The sequence below is a fragment of the Juglans regia genome, chromosome 6 (assembly GCF_001411555.2).
Source record: "Juglans regia cultivar Chandler chromosome 6, Walnut 2.0, whole genome shotgun sequence".
Classification (NCBI taxonomy): domain Eukaryota; kingdom Viridiplantae; phylum Streptophyta; class Magnoliopsida; order Fagales; family Juglandaceae; genus Juglans; species Juglans regia.
This window is the reverse complement of record NC_049906.1, coordinates 170,855-192,417: the sequence shown is the minus strand read 5'-3', so window position 1 is coordinate 192,417 and position 21,563 is coordinate 170,855. Positions and strand designations below refer to the sequence as shown.

The 21,563-nt window shown below is 38.9% G+C and overlaps 1 protein-coding gene across 11 annotated transcripts; it reads right to left on the bottom strand.

Annotated features, from left to right (window-relative positions):
• Positions 1-7: 7 nt before the first annotated feature.
• On the bottom strand, positions 8-21,230 carry LOC108980913 (helicase-like transcription factor CHR28). Of its 11 annotated transcripts, none has more exons than XM_035691155.1 (16): positions 21,059-21,229; positions 20,536-20,734; positions 19,828-19,994; positions 19,523-19,728; positions 19,240-19,430; positions 18,796-19,161; positions 17,759-17,830; positions 17,602-17,679; positions 16,601-17,510; positions 15,257-15,387; positions 9,663-9,884; positions 8,288-8,851; positions 7,763-7,972; positions 1,197-1,959; positions 595-901; positions 8-514 (listed from the first exon to the last, which is right to left on the bottom strand). In XM_035691155.1, exons 3-14 carry the CDS (start codon positions 19,935-19,937, stop codon positions 1,855-1,857), a joined length of 3,165 nt encoding a protein of 1,054 aa, XP_035547048.1. In that variant the 5' UTR covers positions 19,938-19,994; positions 20,536-20,734; positions 21,059-21,229; the 3' UTR covers positions 8-514; positions 595-901; positions 1,197-1,854. The 11 variants fall into 11 exon arrangements, with proteins under 11 accessions (XP_035547048.1, XP_035547049.1, XP_035547050.1 ...); XM_035691156.1 differs by having other exon boundaries at positions 19,276-19,430; XM_035691157.1 differs by having other exon boundaries at positions 19,408-19,430; positions 21,059-21,228.
• Positions 21,231-21,563: the final 333 nt, after the last annotated feature.

Sequence of the window (21,563 nt, the reverse complement as noted above, 5' to 3'; positions counted from 1 at the left end):
GAAACGATCTCCAAGTTATAATGTTCTTTAGAAGAGCCCATGCAAGAGAAATCTTGAGAGAAAAACAAAAAAGATCTGAAGACGGTCCAAACAAATCGCAAAATCAAGAGTCATTAAACCCTTTTATGTGCCATAACAGCGTGTCTCCAGTGCATCCCTTTCATTCAATATAAGCAGTCTCTATTCTCTACTGATGGTGGGTGGACAAGACTCTCTCTCTCTCTCTCTCTCTCTCTCTCAGAGAGGCTGCTGTAGTGTTTGAATAATGAGACAAGGGAGCCCCCACCAATGTAGACATGTGACTAGGAGCTTTGGTCGACCTCTGGCGTGACCCTTGTTAAAGTGCATGCAAGCAAATGACTTTTACAAAGGCACTTGCTTTTCCCAATTTTGAAAGCTTGATATTAACATATATTACTTTTCCCCCTTTTCAGATTGGGGGGTCAGATTGTATCTCGGAGGACTTTTCTACCTTATCAACCCTCTCCTTGGGTCTCGTGAGAACTTTAGAGGCCTACAAAAGTTGGAATTTTTGTTAGTGAAATTAGTAAAAGTGAATCAATAAAAGGTAACTTAGCATCATTTAGGATATACTTTCCGGTTTCAGACTGGACCTGAGCCTTAAACCAGTACCCTTCACAATAGAGCATCCTTCATCACCTCAACTATTTCTCGACTGCTTCCTGCCCTTTGAGCTCATTCTACCGGATCTTAGAAAGGTAACTTCCATTCCAATAGGGTGAGAGGCTTTAAACTCGACGACAAGTTCCACGTATGCAATAATTTTCTCGACTTTCTGATCACTCTTAACGGATAGATACTTGACAAATGCTACCATGAACACAATCACGAGATTACCCATCTGTAAAGTGCTTCCTTTCCTATCAAACTTTTTTTTTCCCTGTATTCCGCAGTAAATGAGTTCATTACTAGTATTTTAGTTTAAAATTACCGTACGGAGCAGATTGTGTGCAGGCGCAAGTCCATATATATATATATATATATATATATATATATATATATATATATGTGCGCGCGCGCGCGTGCATGTGATCCACCAGTCATCCGATCAGACAGAGGCCACCGTTCTAATTTAGTAGGGTCCACATACCCTTTACCCCACTTTCCTCCCTACCTAGATGTGGGCATCTCATAATTTTCATAGACAACTAAAAGGTTATGTAGTGAAAATGTACCTTCACCTAGTGGAGAGTGGAGACCACCAGTCGTCTTTAATTTCTCTTCCATCTTTTGTGCTCCTTCAATCCAGCCTTTCATTGCAAAGTGATGATTCAATGAAGTTGTATCCATCAACGTTTATACCGGAGAACTTTACATTTTCTACCAGGAATTGAACAAACAGCAGCCAGATTGGAACACCCTTAAGTTTTCTAGCCACTTGAGAAATCATAGAAATTTGTGAGTGAGAGTAATCATCTGAGCACCTCCTATGATTTCGTCAAATACATTACAAGGGCAACAAAATTATACACAACTAACATTTTAATAAATGGAAAATGTCAACTACAAAACCTAGATCCTCCGAGTGCAAATAAATTAGTTAGAATATCTACAGGTGGCTTCTCGCCATTTTACCATCTATGAGAACAAAAATGCCCTTTCTGGGAATCAAAACTCGTGTAAGTTACCATCAAGATCACCAACTCATTAGGCTGATGGGCCACAGGATGAGAAGGCCCTTATAAGTGCAGCCACATAAGATCTCGCTGCCACCTATACTGATCAAGATTCAAATTCGACTCTTCGAACCTCCTCATTTTCCCTTTTAGGCAAATATCAAGAGAGCATAATTACTAAAATCTGAAGAATTCGGAGGAAATGGGAACATGGAGTTTAGACCATAAAGAGATATTTAAGATCTTCTACTGTTAGGCGAGTTGCAGAACCCCCACTTTGGTCTTCACCAAAAGCAGATGCGACCATTTTTCTCTTCTCTTCCTGCAACAAAGTTAAAATAAAATATGTTAGAATTTTAATTGCGTAAATTCAGCACATGATTTAACACGTACTAGAGTACTGATCGTGAGTTCAAACCCTGACACCTACCTACTATTCAAAAAAAGTTATCAATCATGTGTCAAGCCCACTCATTGAGGGATAGTTTAGACCCACATAAGGAAAAGTGTTCAAATCTGGACTAACTGATTAAATTCCCTATTTCCTATCAGCTTTAACTTCTGGGATAATGGTACATTTAATGAAACACAAGGACAACCATTTCATCTCTCTGTTTGTATTTCTGCACATGTTCGACCTTCTCACACCTACCAACCCAACCTCCAACCCTGACTGTCGTCAATTAACCCGATAACAAAGGCAAGAGTACTGAAAATTCTAATGTGCAGGCACACAAGCCATACTAGCCCCTTGCTCCATAAACTCACATCTAAGATGGTGCAGCAAGTCTGATATATGATGACGTAATTGCAGCATTGACCTACATCTCTCTCAAGGCAGCAAATTTGGTGGCTTGATGAGAGCTACTGAGCAGAGGAAGACCTTCTAATACCACTCTTAAATTTTTTTTTTTTATTGGTAAACAAAATTTTATTGATCATGAGAATCAAGAGCCCAAGTATACGGAACATATACAAGAGCAACACCTAGGCATGCTAGTTAGTGATACAAGGAATTTATGATTTAGTCATGCCATGAAAATCAATCACAATCTACCTATGGAGTAGAGTATTGAAAAAGAAATTTCTAAGCTCATCCATTGTCCGCTCTTGACCTTCAAAGCTTCTTTCATTTCTCTCCCTCCAAATATACCCCCATAAACATATTGGAACCATCTTCTATATTGCTGCATTCTGAGAGTTGCCCCAAATGCCTCTCCAAGAAGCTAGGAGGATGATTACCCTTCTCTGCATCACCCAAGTTAACCCAGTGAGACTCTCCACTATTTTTGCACATATAATACCAATCCATGATTATGATCCAACAATTACTAAAGTTGTCTAGAGTGAGGATCTTCCAAAAGGAAGCCCTCCATACAAACAATGTCTTTAGTGTGCCTTTGCCTTCCAAATACTCTTCCATGGGAATGGATTTGTATCGTGCCTATGAACTTCCCTTTCTTAGAGGGGCACCAAATTTTTTTTTGATAAGTAAAATAAGTATATATTCATCCAAAAAGTGTCAATTACAAAGAAAAGTTCTGCTGCTCCCATCCTAACTAGGTGGGAACATTAGAAACTAGAAACTCATGAAACTCCATGCCATTAAAGTCCACAGCATGAGCCCAAGTACAAAGGGTCCTAAAAAATAACATTTTTAGCTCTGCTATTGATCTCTCTTTGTCTTCAAAAATCCTCTCATTGCGCTCCTGCCATAAGCACCACAAAATACAGTTTGGGATCATCTTCCAAACCGCTTTAATCTGTCTCATTCCTCGAATTGAAGTCCAACAGGCCAAAGCATCCATCACAGTTTCTGGCATCACCCATGCTAGATCTATTCTGTTAAACACCGCATCCCAAATAGTCCTGGCTACCTCGCAATGTAAAAGTAAATGATCCACCGATTCACCCCCTCTTTTACACATACAACACCAGTCTGCTATGATTATGTTTCGTCTTCTCAGATTATCCGTAGTAAGAATCTTCCCCAAAGCCGCTGTCCACACAAAGAAGCTTTGAGAGGAGCCTTATTGCACCAGAGCTTTCTCCAAGGAAATTGACTGTCAGGCACTTGTGTGAGTACCTTGTAAAAGGAGCTAACAGTGAAGACCCCTTTCCTTGTTGGACACCACCACAAATCATCTGTATGCTGGGTATTTGGGCGACAAGAGTATAAAAGGCTATAAAAGTCTATAAAACTCCCCATCTCCCAATCCTGTGCTGCCCTGAAGAAATTGATATTCCAAAGGATGTTTCTACCTACAACTTCCATTACCTCCGCCACCATGGCATCTTTAGCATTTGCAATCTCAAAAAGTGTAGGAAAACTGTCTTGTAGAGTACAATTGGTACACCAAACATCCTTCCAAAATCTTATCTTTGAACCTGTACCCAATTGCAATCTTGTATGTTGATGAAAAACCACCCATCCTCTTCTAATGTGTTTCCATAATCCCATTCCAGCGGCCCCTCGCACCTCTCTAGTACACCAACCCCTCTCGAGACCACCGTATTTGTTCTCAATCACAATCTTCCATAAGGCATCCGGTTCCTTGTTATACCGCCACAACCATTTGCCAAGTAGTGCCCGAATTATCTTGACTTCGACTCCCCCATCAAACAAGTAGAGTACACTTAAGTCATAAAACTCAGAAAAAGCATCAACTTCCCAATCTTGTGCATCTTTGAGGAACGTAACATTCCATAGGGGAGTACCATGACCAACATGAGCTCTAAGTTTCCTTCATAAGAGGTCTGCATTGCACAAAAGCCCCAGCTCTCCCAACTTGAAACTACAATACAAGCATTCATTGGCAATAAGCACCAAGTTAGAATTTGCCCACCTACGCAAGGCATTTTGAGGCTTTGATATTAACTACTCCATCACCATGCTCAATCTATTTGCCAAAACTTAAGAGAGAATCTTGTACATTCTGCTCACCAAGCTAATCGGACGATAATCTTTTACCTCTACAAAGCTGGGTTTTTTTTTAAAGAGCGCAATAAAAATTGCATTATTGCTTTCTTCAAACCTTCCATTTTCATTAAATTCATGAAAGACCCCCATTATGTCTTCTTTGAGCACTTCCCAACATGTTTGGAAAATTTTCATAGAGAAGCCATCCAGACCTGGAGCTATCACCCGCCATGTTTTTTAACGCTTTCCTGATCTCTATCTCGTCTAACGGCTTTGCAAGTTGTTCTACTTCATGTGAATCAAGAAGTGTGTCAAAAGTAAGCCCATCTAAGCTCGGTGCCCAAGAAGATTGTTCTGAGAGCACATTCTCATAATAGTTGACAATGTGATCCGTGACTCGGTTGGTTGGAGGAAGCCACCCCACCAATCATCAACGTCTCTATGGCAATGTTTCTCCTATGTGAGTTAGCCATCTGGTGGACGAACTTGGTGCATTTATCTCCTTCAACCATATTACTCTCAATTTTTGTCTCCAATATATTTCTTCCAATAAAGAGACACTTTCAATATCCGTTGTCACTTAGATTTTACGAGCCGTCTCCACTTTAGATAATTCCCTTTCCTCCTCCACTCCCTCCAATCCTTTGAGTTCCTCAAAGAAAGTATTCTATTGACCTTCCACCTTGCCAAACCTTCAAATCTTTCTTCAAATACTTCAATTTACATGCCATGATATAGCTTGGGTTTCCATAGAGTTGGTAAGAAGACCTCCACTGCCGGACTCTGTCGAGAACTCCTGACTTCAACCACGTATTTTCAAACTTGAAGTACCTTGGACCTCCATGAAGACCTTCACAATCAAGAAGGATAGGAAAGTGATCTATACACAATATGGGGAGTCTTTTTAAATAAGATCTGGGTAATGTGCTTCCCATTTCAATGATACTGGAAATCTATTGATCCTTGACCAAGAGTGTTCTCGGTTGCTTGACCAAGTGAATGAGCCACCTAGAAGATGAGCATCCAATAAATCTCGTTCAGAGATAAAGTTCGAGCAGTCTACCATTGTTGGGTTAAGCTAGAGCCACGTGAGCTTTCACTTGGGAACCGAGTGACGTTGAAGTTGACACCAATACACCAAGGTAAGTCCCATATGTTGCTTAGTCTTGCCCACTCATCCCATAATAAATTTCTTGAGCGATCTAGATTAAGACCATGAACTCCTGCGAAGGCCCACTAATATCCATCCACAACATCCTTGAATGAGCAAACCACCATAGAGTCCCCCCAAACAATCCTGTCTTTTCCACCACTCACTCTTTTATCCCACATCACTAAGATGCCTCCAAATGCTCCATTGGATGGTAAATAATGTCACCTCCCACTTGATTACAACCCCAACTCCTAATAATGCAAAGGAGGATAAATTCCAATTTCGTTTCTTGCAAGTATATGATGTCTACTCTCCATTTATGTAGTCGATCTCTAATTTTACAGCATTTTTTTCCTTCTCTCATTCAGGCCCCTTACATTCCATGAAACAATTTTTTGTTTCATAAAAAAACCTCCATTGCCCTTCCCTTCAATCTTCCACGGTTAGAGCTCCTCTCTCTTGCTCCATCATTGACTGTCTGGTTAAGCCTTTTTAATTCTCTAGCTCTCTTCTTAGCTGAATTGAGCTCACCGGGTGAGATAGAATGGGTCTGTCCAGCCTCTATAGTTGCAAGGAGAGCCATGAATTGGTCCTCAAAACAATCACACAAGATCCCCACACAATGTTGAATCTCCTGTGCTTTGTGTAAGACTCAATCTCAGACCCAGAAGCCACTGCTGTTGTTTGGGTGTAGAGAAAACAGTGAAGTGGGTTCTTCCCAGTATACCTCCTCACTGACACGGGACTTGTTGTAGCTCACCCATCTTATATGAGACAGGACACAACACCAGCCAAAACTCTCCCTCAGCCCCATCCAAGTCAAACACTACCATCGCATTGTCTGGAATTTCCCTTTCCCCCATAATACACAGTTCACAAACAAATCCCATCCTCTGTTTGTACATTTCCCAGACTCAATATACCTTCTATATCTAGCGATATCACTTTCTCGGGTGAAACCAATGTGTTCTCGTCCATTTCTACAGCCTGGGCAATGATTTCTGCATCAAAAACAGCCCAGCATCTATTGTTGTTGTCACTGGCGCTGGTGCCGCCACCCCATTGGCTGGAATACCGGCTCGCCTTCCTCTGTCGGTTGTTTCTGTGTTGTCCCTGTTTGGTGTAGCATGGGCTCCGATGGGTTTTTTGCACCCGCTTTCGAAGATTGAGCTACCCGAGTATTTGACTCGCCATCGCAGTGGGGTTATGGGCTTTCATCTGCCCTTTCTTGGCCCACAATTTTCTTGTTTCTTGTTTGTCCCACTCTTAATTATTAGAGGTCTTTCAACATTAATAGAAGATATATGTCTTTTTTGCTTCAACTAAACTAAAGCATCAATTGGCACAAAGAATATTCTGGAAATAATGGAACTGATTTAAGATATATAGAAGGTAGGAAACTCACAAGTGAAGTGAAACAGTAAGAAAATTTTAGATTTTCGCTGGAGCTGGAGACCTTATTGTCAAAAGTTATTAACTATTAAAAAGGAACATATATGATAAATCATACGGGGCCAAAAATCTTAATTTTTATTGAAGTGAAAACCCCCAAATCAAAAGTAAATTCATCCACGTTTCACTAAAGCCTAAATTAAAAATAACATAACCGAAATTACAGACATTTTTCTCAATAACTAACTACTAATAAATTTGCTGATCATCCTCACTAATTCATCTCACGTGTAAACCTTATGCATGCAGAATAGAAGAATCTAAAACAATGGGGGAAACAACACTTGAACCGATGACCTCGAAAGGAGACTGATACCATGTAGAAGAACAACCAATCTCAAAAGCTTAAATAATAAAGTGGATGAATAGTGTATAGCAAGCTCACAAACAAACAAGCATAAACAGTACAATTGAAATAATGAAAACTACTGAGAACACATTCTTTTCATGCAAACTGTCTAGGCACTTGGCATTTCTGCACCTTGAAACACTTTCAATGAACCACTCCAGAATCAGACCAACATAAAAGGTACTAACCTAAATCTCCCGCGGGGGCGGGGGGGGGCAGGAAGAATACCAGTATAACAGGACAGACAATACCTGAAGGGATAATATCCTATCTTCCACAGTGTCCTTGATTGTAATCCGTGTTACAGTAACAGGACGAGTCTGTCCAATCCTATGTGCTCGATCAACAGCCTGATCTTCAGTAGTTGGATTCCACCAAAGATCCAAGAGAATAACATGACATGCAGCAACCATGTTTAACCCAAGGTTTCCTGCTTTTAACGACATCAGCATAACGGTGACCTGCGACAAAACTTGGTCATTCAGATACTGAAAGTATAACACAGGTTTAGGCGATAAGCGACGAAAGGGAAACAATCAAGCACGATATCAACAATTTGTAATACCAAGTACCAAAACAAAGCAAATCTAGCAAGGTGCTGTCACAGTAATCTAATATTTCTAAACAGCATTTTATCAGCAAAAAGCATTATGACTTTCAGATAGCTTTATTACTAATACCCACCCACCTTGCCAAAGCAACACAGGATATTAGAGGAAAAAAAAACTAAAAGCATTCCAGGATTGCTTTCACAGTTCCCAAGTTAGGGGCCAAACCTCTGAGTCAGTGTTGAAATCTCTAACAGCCCTGTCCCTAGCACCCAGAGTCATTGTGCCATCAAGCCTCCTGTACTCTATACAAGAATCATTCAATGAAATCTCCACCAAGTCCAACATGCTAGTCCACTGGGAAAAAATAATTGCTTTTATTGGTCCCTCAGCTGGTGGTTTTGAAAAAACTGTAGTGTGCTTTATAGCACCAACACCTGAATGGCCATTCTCTATGTATGTCATTTCTTGAGACAAAGGGCTTCCATTGCATTCCATGGATTTAGGCCTTTTACAATGTGTCTGCAGAATCTCAAGAACAGCTCTGATTTTAGACGAACCATACTCATTCTGCAGAACTAGTCTCTCAGTGGACCGAGAAATCGTGGGACTATCAACATCATCATAAAGACAACTACTCAAAGAAGCTTTGGAGAAAACAATGTCTGAACCAAGTTGTTCTTTACATCCAGGTGCAGGGCACGTATTATCATCACCAGTCAAATATTCTGATACACACTGATAGCAGAAAACATGACCACACACGGTAACAACAGGGTCCTCAGGCGGATCCTGTAAAATAATCAGATACTAGAAGAATTAGAGAGGAATTGACATATGACATCTCATTCTTCCGATATGGTTGAATATTGTGAGCTTGCTAAAAGATAAATGGCAATGATGATAAATACATAGTAATCAGTGAATGGCACAACAGAGGAAACAATAAGTGAAATGTGAAATGGTGAAGAAGATTAAGGATTTTTGTGCACACAAACAAAGGTCTATAAGAACGTAAAAGGAACATAAAGATGTCTTCATCACATCTAAGTCAACTTACAAATATGCCACCAAAAGAGAAAACCCTGATATAAGGTTGCTTAGACACCAAAATCAAGAAAACATGCAAGTTTCGAACTGAAGTAATTGAGTGCAGGAAACAATCATTAGAACCTTTATCGCAATAATCACCAATACTTTATCACCAATTACATCAGATGCCCCTAACCAAATACTAACTTCGTTTCCAGGTTTTACTAGGCTGCTAAACACCCTAATTAAAAAAGAAACCGAGCCATAAATATGTTGATATTTGCTCCTGCATCACACATTCCTTGAAATGCTGCCCATACGCACTGCAGCCAATAATAGAAATTGAATTAAAAAGCTCAAAATGCATACACCAACTACACATCTATAATTACCCTTGAAAATAGGCAACATAAATCTACAAAAACATTGTATAACCATAGCAATAACAACAGCATTAGGGCCACACATTGTTGAGCAGCTACAAAGAGTTTCATCAACTCTTAAAACTTGTATTTCAAAAAATCACAGAAAATAAGGAAAAATCAAAGCATCCCATTCTGAGAGAACTCACATCGCATACACGGCAGATGGCAAAGGAAGTTTCTAAGCAATTCAATAGATTGATCAGCATGTCCCTGGGTAATTTCTTCGCCATTTTAAGAGAATCTTTTCCAACTGAGTCAGAATTATAATCTTTAACAAGACACGGATGGTCACAGGCCTGGCGGAGGCGCAAAAGCATCAAAAGGATATTTGCATAATTCTGATTCACAGTGCCAGCAGCAGCATATGCCTGAAAAATGCAGATTCATAATTTTTTTTTTATTGGTATGCAAAACTTTATTAATCATTTTTATTTATAACTGATAAGAGATTTTATTATAGACGAATGTATAGGTGAAGCCCCATGTACACAGGAAGTATACAAAAGAAAATACCTAAATACATTCTAGGATACGGAAAGAGACATCACAAAATCATGAACGGAAGATCTGTTATTCACTAAAACTGAAAACCAAAACAGCAAAGTGTACAAAAAAATTCTAGATATGTTCGAGAGAACGCTCTGTCATTAAGGTTAGGTTTGGATAGCGAGTTGAGATGAAAGTTGAAAATTGAATAAAATAATGTTATAATATTATTTTTTAATATTATTATTGTTTTGGGATTTGAAAAAGTTGAATTGTTTATTGTATTTTGTGTGTGAATTTGTAAAAGTTGTAATGATGAGATGAGATAGAATGAATTGAGATAACTCTCTATCCAAACTGAGCCTAAAACACCGTTCATTCCTTTCCATCCAAATGCACCACATAAGACACAAAGGAATCATCTTCCAAGCCGCACCCACTTGAGAACAACCATGAAGCTTGTTCCAACACACGAGAAGGTCAACCAGTCTCAACGGCATCACCCAAGCCAAGCCGATTCTACAAAAGATGCCATTCCACAAAGCCCTTGCCATCTTACAATGCAAAAGAAGATGATCCACGGTTTACCCACTCATTTTGCACATGAAACACCACTCCATAACTATGATACCTCATTTCCTCAAATTATCCAAATGAAAGATTTTCCCGAGAGAGGCAGTCCAAATGAAAAAAGCCACTTTGGAAGGAACATGGGACCTCCAAATACACTTCCAATGGAAAGGAGGACTATTTTGAGAAATCAATAGCACAAACGGACAGTGAATTTTTTACACCCTTCCAACGTCCACAACATCCTATCCACAACATTACCATCAAGTGCATAGCCTGAGCATGCTAGTTCAATGATACAAGAAATTCCTGAAAACTCATTCCATTGAAATCAATTACAACCGACCAATGAAGTAAAGTATTGAAAAACAATTTTCTAAGCTCTTCCATTGATCACTCTCAATCTTTGAAGCTTTTGTTGTTCCTTTCCCTCCAAATGCACCACCATAAACAAATTGGGACCATCTTCCATATTGCTGCTATATGAGAGACACCCCAAAGGCCTCTCCAAGAAGCTAGGAGATCGATCAACCGTCTCGGCATCACCCAAGTTAGTCCCACCCGAGTGAAGAAATCATTTCATAGGGTCATGGCAATTTCACAATGAAGTAATAAATGATCAACATACTTCCCACTCTTTTTGCATATGCAACACCACTCCATGACAATGAATTGGCATTTCCTTAAATTATCAAGTGTGAGTATCTTTCCCAAAGAAGTTGTCCATACAAAAAGAGTGCCTTTGAATGTGCCTTTGTCTTCCAAATACTCCTCCAGGGGAGCATCACATGAATTAGAACTAAGATCATTGTTTTATATATATATATATATATATATATTTTATAAGTAAACAATTTTATTAATCAATGAATAGACAAAGCCAATTACACAAGGAGCTCTACAAAGGTATGCCCTAACCATATGGACGCAATAGAGACAAGAAAATCATGTAAATCAAGGCCATTAAAGTTAACAGCTATGGCCCAGGTACATAGAGTTCTAATAAATAAAGCTTTTAGTTCCTCCATTGATCTCTCCTTGTCTTCGAATGTCCGATCATTGCGCTCCTGCCACAAACACCACATGATGCATATAAGGACCATATTCCACACAACTTTAATTTGTTGAATGCCTCTTTAGATTTCTCTAGCTAGCCAGAACTGCCACGACTATCACATGCATAACCCAAGCCAACTCCAGTCTACCGAACACCTCATTCCATAACTATCTAGCTATCTCACAAGGTAGTAGAAGATGGTCCACAGACTCACCCCCTTTCCTACAAATGCAGCACGAATCTGCAATGATCACCTTGCGTTTCCTCAAGTTATCGGTTCTGAGGATCTTACCCAAGAAAGTTGTCCACACGAAAAATGCCGTTTTGGGAGGCGCCTTATGTCTCCAAATCCTTCTCCATGGAACCTGAATATTCAGCTCTTGTGTGAGAGACTTACAGAAAGAGCGAACCGAGAATGAACCTTTACCTGCAGGTATCCACCACAACATATCTTCTTGTTGGTTGCTCGGTTTTATGGAGTACAAAAAGCTGAAAAAGTCTTCAAAGCTGCTCATTTCTCAGTCTTGTGCCGCCCTAGTAAAATTGACATTCCACTGGATTTGCTCCCCTGATATCACCATGACTTCAGCCACTAAAACTCTTTAGCACTTGCAACTAGGAAAACTGAAGGAACTAAAACCTTTAAAGTATTGTTACCATACCAAATATCACTCCAGAATTTAATCCTAGAACCCTCACCCAGAACAAATCTTGTGTGTCAAGTAAAGACCCCTCATCCTCTTCTTATGTGCTTCCACAATCCCACTCCATAAGCCCTTCTCACTTCTTTAGTACAAACCCCCCCCCCCCCCCCCCCAAAAAAAAATAGGCCTCCATATTTGCTCTCAATCACTAGCTTCCATAGGACTTTTGATTCCTTATTGTATCTCCACAACCATTTTTCAAGTAACGTCCAATTAAAAATTCTCATATTTCTAATACCAAAACCACTGGTGGAGATAGGAAAACATACCTTCTCCCAATTGACTAGGTGGAATTTGAACTCCTCACCCATTCCACTCCACAAGAAATCACGTTGGAAGTTTCTCAATTCAGAACGCCACACTTGCTTTCGACAGGTACATTCTCTTCCATCCTCCCAGTCTCGACTTAACTTTCTCAATCACTGTGTACCATATTGAAGAAGTTCTTAAGGTAGCCCCCAACGGGAGATCAAGGTAAGTCATAGGAAGAGAGGCAATCTTACACCCCAGTGTGCGAGCCAGTTGTCTTATATTATGAATACCTCCAATTGGCACCATCTCTGAATTGTCAAAGTTCACTTCCAATCTGGACTCTACTTCAAAACAAAGTAGAAGGGCTGTGGAAGAACTTCGTGCTTCGATCTCCTTCCTTTAACCACAATGCTCTTGATTTTTGACACCAAGAAATCTCTTCTAATAAAATAATCATCTCAAGATCTGAGACCAACTTTGTCTTCCGAGCTAGTTCTTCCTATGTGAGAGCCCAATCCTCTTGTATCCTCTCTAACTCCTGGATCTCCATCAACTTGATTTTCTTGTGTTCCTCTATATCACCAAAAGACTGAATGTTCCAAAGTTTTAAATCTTTTTTGAGAGCTTTTAGTTTACAAGCAAAGATGAAGCTAGGGGTACCCTGTATCTGATATGAGGACCATCACCGTCTGACTCTATCCACAAAGCCTTCAAATTTCAGCCACATATTTTCAAACTTAAAGTACCGATGCCCTCTTTGGAGACCACCACAATCCAGCATGATAGGCCAATGATCCAAACAAAGACAATGCATTCTCTTTTGACATACATCCGGAAAATGACTTTCCCATTCCAGTGATATTAAAAATCTATCAAGTCGAGACTACGTCTAATTATTAGGCCATGTGAAAGAACCCCCCACTAGAGGCAGAACCACTAGGTTCAAATAAAAAATACGCTTTGAGAATTCTGTCATTGTTGACCGCAGTCTTCTATTTCCGAAACATTCACTTGGAAATCTTATGACATTAAAATCCCCACTAATGCAGTGAATGCACCATGGAAGGTCCCACTAGCTACGTACTCCAGCTAATTCTTCCCACAATCGTCTTCTGTTGTTGTCTGAGTTTGGTCCATAGACACTTGCAAAAACCCACAGAAAGTTATCTCACACTCTTAAAGGAATATGCCACCGTGAACTTCCCTATAAATTTCTCCATTTTCTCCACCACCCGTCTATCCCACATCACCAATACACCTCTTGATGCCCCATTAGATGCCAGGTACACCCAATCCACATGTACACAACTCCATATACTTCACACAATTCTTCTAGTAATTAATTTAAGCCATCTCTTGTAAATAAACAATGTTCGCCTTCCACTCACGAATCAAGTTTCTTATTTGGAGAAGCTTATTGGCCTTGTTGAGCCCGCGAACATTCCACGACACAATTTTGGGTTTCATAGGAGGAAGGCCAGCCCCTTCCCTTTTGATCTATCCCTGCTAGAATTGCCCTCATAATTCAGCGACCATGTTAACCTCTTAAGCTCCCGCTGTTTTTTTTAGCTAGCTTTCTTGAGTTGCTGGTGCCCCACGTCAATGGCGATAAGCAAAGCCATAAGCTGTTCCTTGAAGCCTTCACACTCCATCCCCACACATTGTCGTATTTCCTTCACCTTGTTGTATTTTTTCTATATATAAATACATCATTGTTATTAAACACACGAAGGAGTGCTACCCAACCACAAAAGGCTACCAGAGGGGCGGCCGACTCTATAGGCATTGTATTGGCTTCCATATTTTCATCCATTACCATTCTAGCACCATTTTAAAAACTTCATTAGGATGTAAGCATCATTTGAAGGCAACAATACATAGATCATCATTTGCAGTCTATTTCTTCATTCATGATCTTTCGTGCTCATTAAACAACTTCATAGTCTCTTCTACAGGTACTTTTGCTTCAAGTTTCTTTCTTGAGATTTTAATGATTTTACCATTTGCTAGCAACCAAAATACAAAAATTATAAAATAGTGAGAGAAAGTAAGCAGAAAAAATTAATTCAATCCTCACTTCATCGATCATACTTACATTAACCTTTTTTTACATGTGAAGATTTCATTAATATGAATAGAAGACTAAACGAAGCCCGAGTGCACAGGAATCATTCTTACTTTAACCTTCTGAAGCATAAACCAAAAATCCAAAATGTACACGCCATTTCACTTAGAGAACCCCTAAAACTGGGAATTTCAAGACTTTCTACATCAATTTGCTCAACATGCATCTTATCAAAATAAAATCTCAACATGCACAATAGGTGAAGCAATCGCATTTTAGAGCTCCCAAAATGTCATATAATGACCAATATTATGTCCTAAGTTTCCATGTAGATGACATATCATAATGAAGCGAACATACGGTACAAGTGCAATGATGAAAGCTTAAATGATTTGATAAATAAATATGAAAAAAGGTGCATAAAACAAGATCATTCTAATTTGCTTCCACTAGCCAACAAAGTGCCTTATACGAGGCTCTTTAACTCATTAGCAGCAGCATACTTACTATAGTCAGGAATGCAAAGTTAATTCAAAAGACAACATTCAAGCACAATCATAACCTAACTTCTAAAGCAGAAACAAATCAAATGGAATGAGTAGGAACCTTGAATTGAGTACGTGAATCGGCTTCTAGCTTGGTATAGAAGGCTCGTTCCTCAATTGAGAAGTTCACCTTAGTCAAGTTAATTTTTTTTTCTGGTAACTTAATTATGGGCTCCCCATCAATCAACGTCCCTACACAATAAAAACTAGCAGGAATCAGAACCAAACAGAAAAATGAATTTATCAAATTACCTTCAGCAAATAAATGTGTATTGTATCTATAGTGGCACACATAAGGCAAAATCCACATAATCACATTTGTGAATGTAAACCCTTCTATTTGATCAAACAAAAATGTTGGGCCTTGTGTGAATGATAGCACCCCACACCATGCATGCAATTCCTTCCACATAAAATCCCTCCCTTTTCTCTCATTTACCCCTTCAGATTCTTCACAGAATAGAGCCAGTAAAGGGAATGGTATGTCTATAGGTCAATAAATTTTGAGGTAGAGATAAAAAGCAGCCCAGAAACTTCAATTCCGTTAAAATTTTTTGGCAGGGTGGGAAAAACAGAAGGCACTTTGTTGTCGATCAGCAGATGTTTGATATTCAAGTGTGACCTGCACTATGAACAAGCTGTGCGAAAAGCCGCTTCTCTTTTCCAGTTTTGCAGGCAAAATGGGTGTTACCACGATTACTTACAAACGCTTTTTGACAAGCATCGGTGGCGACTTGTAGCGTTCAAATATCATTCTTTGGCATTTAGACTAGCTTCAGCAACTTCGCCCTTTAATTGCAATTTTGATGCTAACAACGTGTATGTGTGGGTTCATATTAGGACTTCTTTGCTAGGGTGAAGAGGGAGAAGTTTTCAACTCTTTCAAACATGTCCTCATTTCGGAGGGGCACAAAATGTCAGAGAAAGAGACATAAGAAGTAAAGGCACATTGGTTTCGTCTTCCACTATGTCAAAATTTTGAAAAAGTAGTTTACAAGCCATATAGACATCATTATGCATAGAGGGCATAATCTGAAGTTAACGTGATTCTGCACAAAATTTGCACAACTAAAACAATGTTTGAGAGTGCACAATGTTCATGCATATGTTTACTAATATTTTAATATTTCACCCAGAAAACTTGACCTCTCTAATGAAGCTATGATCATTCAAATAAATTAAAACATGCATATGTGATGAATTAACACATAGCAAGTCTTGAGACACATCTAGAATTGAAAGAAATAAGCAGACACAGAGGTAGATCCAAAAAAGCAATAAAGAGGAGAAATACAATCCAAATATCAGAGCATGCATAGTGAGACATCGACTGTAGTTGATTAAAACATGCAGAATAAATATTTATCACCACAAAACAACTTAAAACACAGGAGAAAGTGGTAACCTTTTGTACGACGCAGCATTATAGCTCTCAAAACTGCTTGAAGCTTCTTGTACCCATGTAGCGAATTTCTAGATATTGGTACCTTTATTGTATTGTAAAATGATTTGTACACAGCATACGGGTCATATTTTAGGAACCTGAAATAACTGTATAAGTCGTCAATCGCATTTTGAATAGGTGTTCCAGATAAGCACCACCTTCTTTTGGCTCGAAGGCTACAGCAAGCTCTAGCCACTTGAGTTCGGTGGTTTTTAATTGTTTGAGCTTCATCTAGTATCACCCTAAACCAACCCACTCTTGCCAGTGGACCACAACCACAATCAATAGAAGAGTTATCTATTCCTTTTCTACCCTTTTTTCCCCGCTTGCTTACATAAGATGTCTTTTTCCTCTTTTTATTAGTGGAAAATTCGGCTGATAACCCATACACTTCACCATTTTTCTCATCAGCATCATCCTCGTCAACTAAAGGTTGCTTTGGAACTTCATTAGTTACAATAGCATATGTAGTGAGAACAACATCATGTTTAGCCAGTTCAACAGGATCCTTTGTCCTACTGCCTCCATGATAAACCAAGACAGAAAGTTTAGCCTCATCTGCAACTTTGTCGTCCAGCTCCCTAGCCCATTGTCGAAGAACACTTGCTGGGCACACTACTAATGTACCAGCTGCTGGCCTCTGCCTACTAAATGCCCGCATGGAGGTACTCACTTCTGGAATAGGTTTTAAACCATCAGTTTCTTCAGACTTCTTGACTTCATCCACAACACCACTGACATTATCATCATCATCATCATCAAGATTCAATGCTTCAGTTTTGCGATTGCATAGATCTTCTGATGTTGGTTTTGACTGCAAAGACCTCTGCATTTGTATGAGGGCAATCATAGAAATGGTCTTACCAAGGCCCTGTAAGATACAAGCACAGTGAGTGGAGAAAATTCACGACCAACTTGTTCATCAGCTAAAATAAAGAGCAACTAGACTTTTCTTGACTAACTTGATCATCGGCTAAAATTCCACCCAAACAATGCAAACTTCTAGTCTCCTTTTGCAGCATCCAAGCCAAGGCAATTTTCTGCAAACAATACAATGTTTAAGCTCAGAACCATATAAATAACACCCAAGAAAGAACCAATAATAAAATATATAGACACCTGATGTCTGAGAAGAGGAACAGACAAAAGATTATCTGGTAAAGTAGCTTCAACTTTTGGTTGATTAAGATCCTGCAAGAACCAAAGTACATGATATTTAATATCAAATCATTGATCATGTTCCAAAAACAGAAATAATGACAGGGAAAATCTAATCCCGTTGTTTTATACTCAAGCTCCATGCTGGGCAAGCAATTACACTAAACAACTCTTCCCTAAAGCTACATTACACATTCAAATATTTGTGTCAAGTGTGAGGGCGTAATGATTGATTTTTATGGCTCCCTGAAATTTTGGAGTAAAGAGTTGAAGCAAGGTCTAGAAGTCTTCCAAATTTCTAATATATTTTTAGGAAAAAGATAAGGCCATTGGGAGGATAAAGTGCAAAGACATCATCAATATCGGAAAAAGGAGTTATCGGGGAAAAGATTAACAGTTGTTGCAAATAGAATATGCCACGGTTCCTTTTCCAAAACAGTTGTTGAGCATATAACTGAGCACCTGACAAATTTGAGCTAGTACTAGAAAGTTGTGATTCAAGCACCAGACTGCTACATGAAGTATCCAGTTCTGACTCTTCTGACCCTTCTAAAAAAAAGTCAGGACTTTCCATTACAATTATAAATATTTTTCAATTGCAGGAAATTTTCTTTCTTTACATTTTTAATTAACGAATAACGAACTGTAATAATGGCAAGTTAGAGTTATTTAGAGACATGAGTCAAAATGCATTATTAACTCTGCTCAAGGAAACTGAAACTACTAACATAATAGGCCCTTGGAAGCTCGGTATACAAGAGGATCTTCTATATTACAACCAACAGTTACAAGATAAATAAATTGAATAACAAAGAGCACCGACTAGTACCTAAACAGTTATATACATCCAATGAATCTTAAGAAAATGAACTTGAATTAACAGAAAGCCCAACACTATTGAACGTCCATTTAAATAAATTGTTTACAAACTAAACATGAATTTAAGAGCAAGAAAAGATATTAATCAAAATTAAACTGAGCATAACTGCAAGGAATACCTCCAATGCTGCTTGATAAATCAGTCTCTCATCATTTTCAGTTTGCCTTTCTTCACCTACCATGGGACGGAATGAGGGATTGATTGAATTAACAAACTGGTTGGAGGAAATGGCCTTTCCATGCATCAAAGATGGAGGTAGGATCCTAGTTCCACTGTTTTCATTCGAAATAACTTCATCATTCTTTCCCCTGCTAAAATGGTCTTGCAGATTGCCCTTGCTTTTGATTACACTAGGCCCTGCTGAATGGTGAGAATTGTCATAAGTATTACGAACCGTGCTATTTCCCATGTTCTCTGCTATATGGTTTAATCTAGTACTTGGCACAAATGGCTGTAGAGATGGCGGAAGGGTCCTCTTCAGAGCCTGTTGAGATGAAATTTTCTCATAGTCAGCACCAGAAAGATTAGCAATTCGGGAATTAACAGTCCAAGTCTGACTTGCATTTCCATTATTTGTAAAGTACTCCGAATCATCCACCTGGGCACTCTGATGATTTGGGGCCCTAATATTGTCGCTAGAACCAGGATGAAAACGGAGTTTTTCCCGTGAATGATTATTAATATTTGAAGAGTTGCCATTTGAAGCATATGCTCTTTTAGGAGAATTAACCTTTCGAGGCTGTACACTGTGACCTGCAAATTTAATAAATGGATACACAATTAACCATACAAGGAAGTTTTGAGGAAGAACCTAGAAGATTCATAATTTACAATATTAGTCGAACCTGCAGCACTTGAATTTGTTCCGCGTGTAGAAGCCCATTCAGGAAGAACCCTAGAAGAAGTAGATCCCCAACCATCTGTTTCCCAACTCTCCAAATCATCATCAGAGGAACTGATATCTATAAAATCCATCTCAGGCATAGAGTCTGAATGGTGACTTTCCTTTTCTTCAACCAATTTAGAAAGAAAATTACCAGGGTGAGCCAACCTGCACTTCAGAAGCATAATCGACATCTCATGAAATCTCAACATAACTGAAAGGGAAACATCTTTTCATTAAAATATCAGGTGGTATATTTGAACTCACCAGTTTTGTTCAATGTCTTTAAATTGGCTGGAAATCCAACCACCTAAAAGAGAGCAACATCTCCATGCTGAATTAATGAAATTGCGAACGCGATCCTCATGCTCAGGCATCTAAATCAATCACAACCCCCACTTCCTCTAAAAACAGTAGCTTGATGAGCAGGCCAGCTTAAAAAATACACATTCCAAAAAGGGAAAATCAAAACCAAACTATTAGAAAAACCAGTTGATACAATAAAGCATGACTCAGATTTCATGTTGGAAGTTCATTTCTTAAAAATGGACTTTCAAAATGAATCACATCCCTACTTCCTTCAGAAAGAATAGTCTAATCAATCAAACTTATAATAAGCCATAACCAAAAGTGATGTTGCAAGTCTTAAATATGAAAAAGCTTGACATTACATCCAAGAAATTGTATATGCCATGAAGTGTTACATAAACTTAAATTATAAAGGAAAATTTAAAAATAAAAAAACTTCGGTGAGACAAAGCATGCAAAGGCACTAGAGACATTCGGCCAACCGTTTTTGTTGCAAGCTCACAATACCACGAAAAGGAAAATGGGAGAGAGGGAGACAGAGAGAGAACTAGGGTTTCATACTAGCCCGCTACAGAGCCATCATAAGACCATTACTAAACTAATTGTCAAATGTCAGCACGTTATTCGGTCAAAAAGAATGCGAAAAAAATGGACAATCTGAAATACCTCAAAATTATAGAGCCCAACCATATCGTACTGCAAACACTTGAACTCTCTTAACACGCGATCACCCGCATCAAAATGCGCACTTTTTTCATTGATATTCACGGTAACGAATTGGGTAATGAACCATACCATCACACAACCAATAATCAGCAGCAAACTTGCAGGCAGGCCCTCAACAATTCAACAAAAGTCACACTACCTTAAGTGAAATAAACAAAAAGTGAAAATTACCGAACAAATTTGACTACATTAGCCCCCCAAAAAAGTAACGAATTTCGAAGATAAGGCGACCAAGAGCTAAAGAAAAAATGCTAAGGAGAGTACAAAAACTTCCATGAAAATTTACTAAAAAAGAAGTAAAAACAAACGAAACCCGTTAAGAAAAAAATAAAAATTTTTACGCTTTGATACCGACAATTAAGTATATCAAGAGAGTAATCGTGTATTGAAAAAACGGGTAATAAGAGAAACTTTGGGTGATTAAGTAGCGGAAGAAGTAGAAAAGGGAGAGAGAAAGCCCTACCTGCGATAGTCGATCCTCATTGTACAGTTCATAGGGTTTGCAGTCACCGAATCAGAGACGCAGAGGCAGCGAGGGAGAACAGTAGCGTTTGGAACGAGGAAGGAGATCTCGTTCAATGATGTGGTCAAGCACAAACAATAATCATTTTTTTTCTTTTTTATCAAAATACAACAATAGACTAATATTAATCAAATTTCAAATTCAAATGCCAACAGATTAACTGCAAAGTTTTTAATGTGGTGTTGTTGTCCCGAATAAGATTTGAGCCTTTAGTTCCGACGGACGTAATTCGGAGCAAGGCTTTTAAGAGTGGCGGGTGATGTTACGATCGGTGGTTATATAATCGGGTTATTGTGGTCCGTATGTACGATGAGTGCTCGTTCCACCAGGACTTAAAATGACAATGCTTGTGGTGGGCGTGACGTCTGGGGTCTCACCAGAGCTTGTGATCTTGTAGTTGTTAATGTGGTTATTTGTAGTTATTTGTTAGTTTAGTTTTTAATAA

Bases quoted from the DNA above. Each gene is read 5' to 3' on its own strand.
- LOC108980913 (XM_018951965.2), bottom strand. From the start codon at position 19,937: ATGCCTGAGCATGAGGATCGCGTTCGCAATTTCATTAATTCAGCATGG. The intron at 17,680-17,758 runs GTGTCTATATAT...TATTGTTTGCAG, and splicing joins TTCCTCTTCTCAGACATCAG to AAAATTGCCTTGGCTTGGAT. The intron at 9,885-15,256 runs GTTCCTACTCAT...TGCATTTTTCAG, and splicing joins ATTCACGTACTCAATTCAAG to GCATATGCTGCTGCTGGCAC.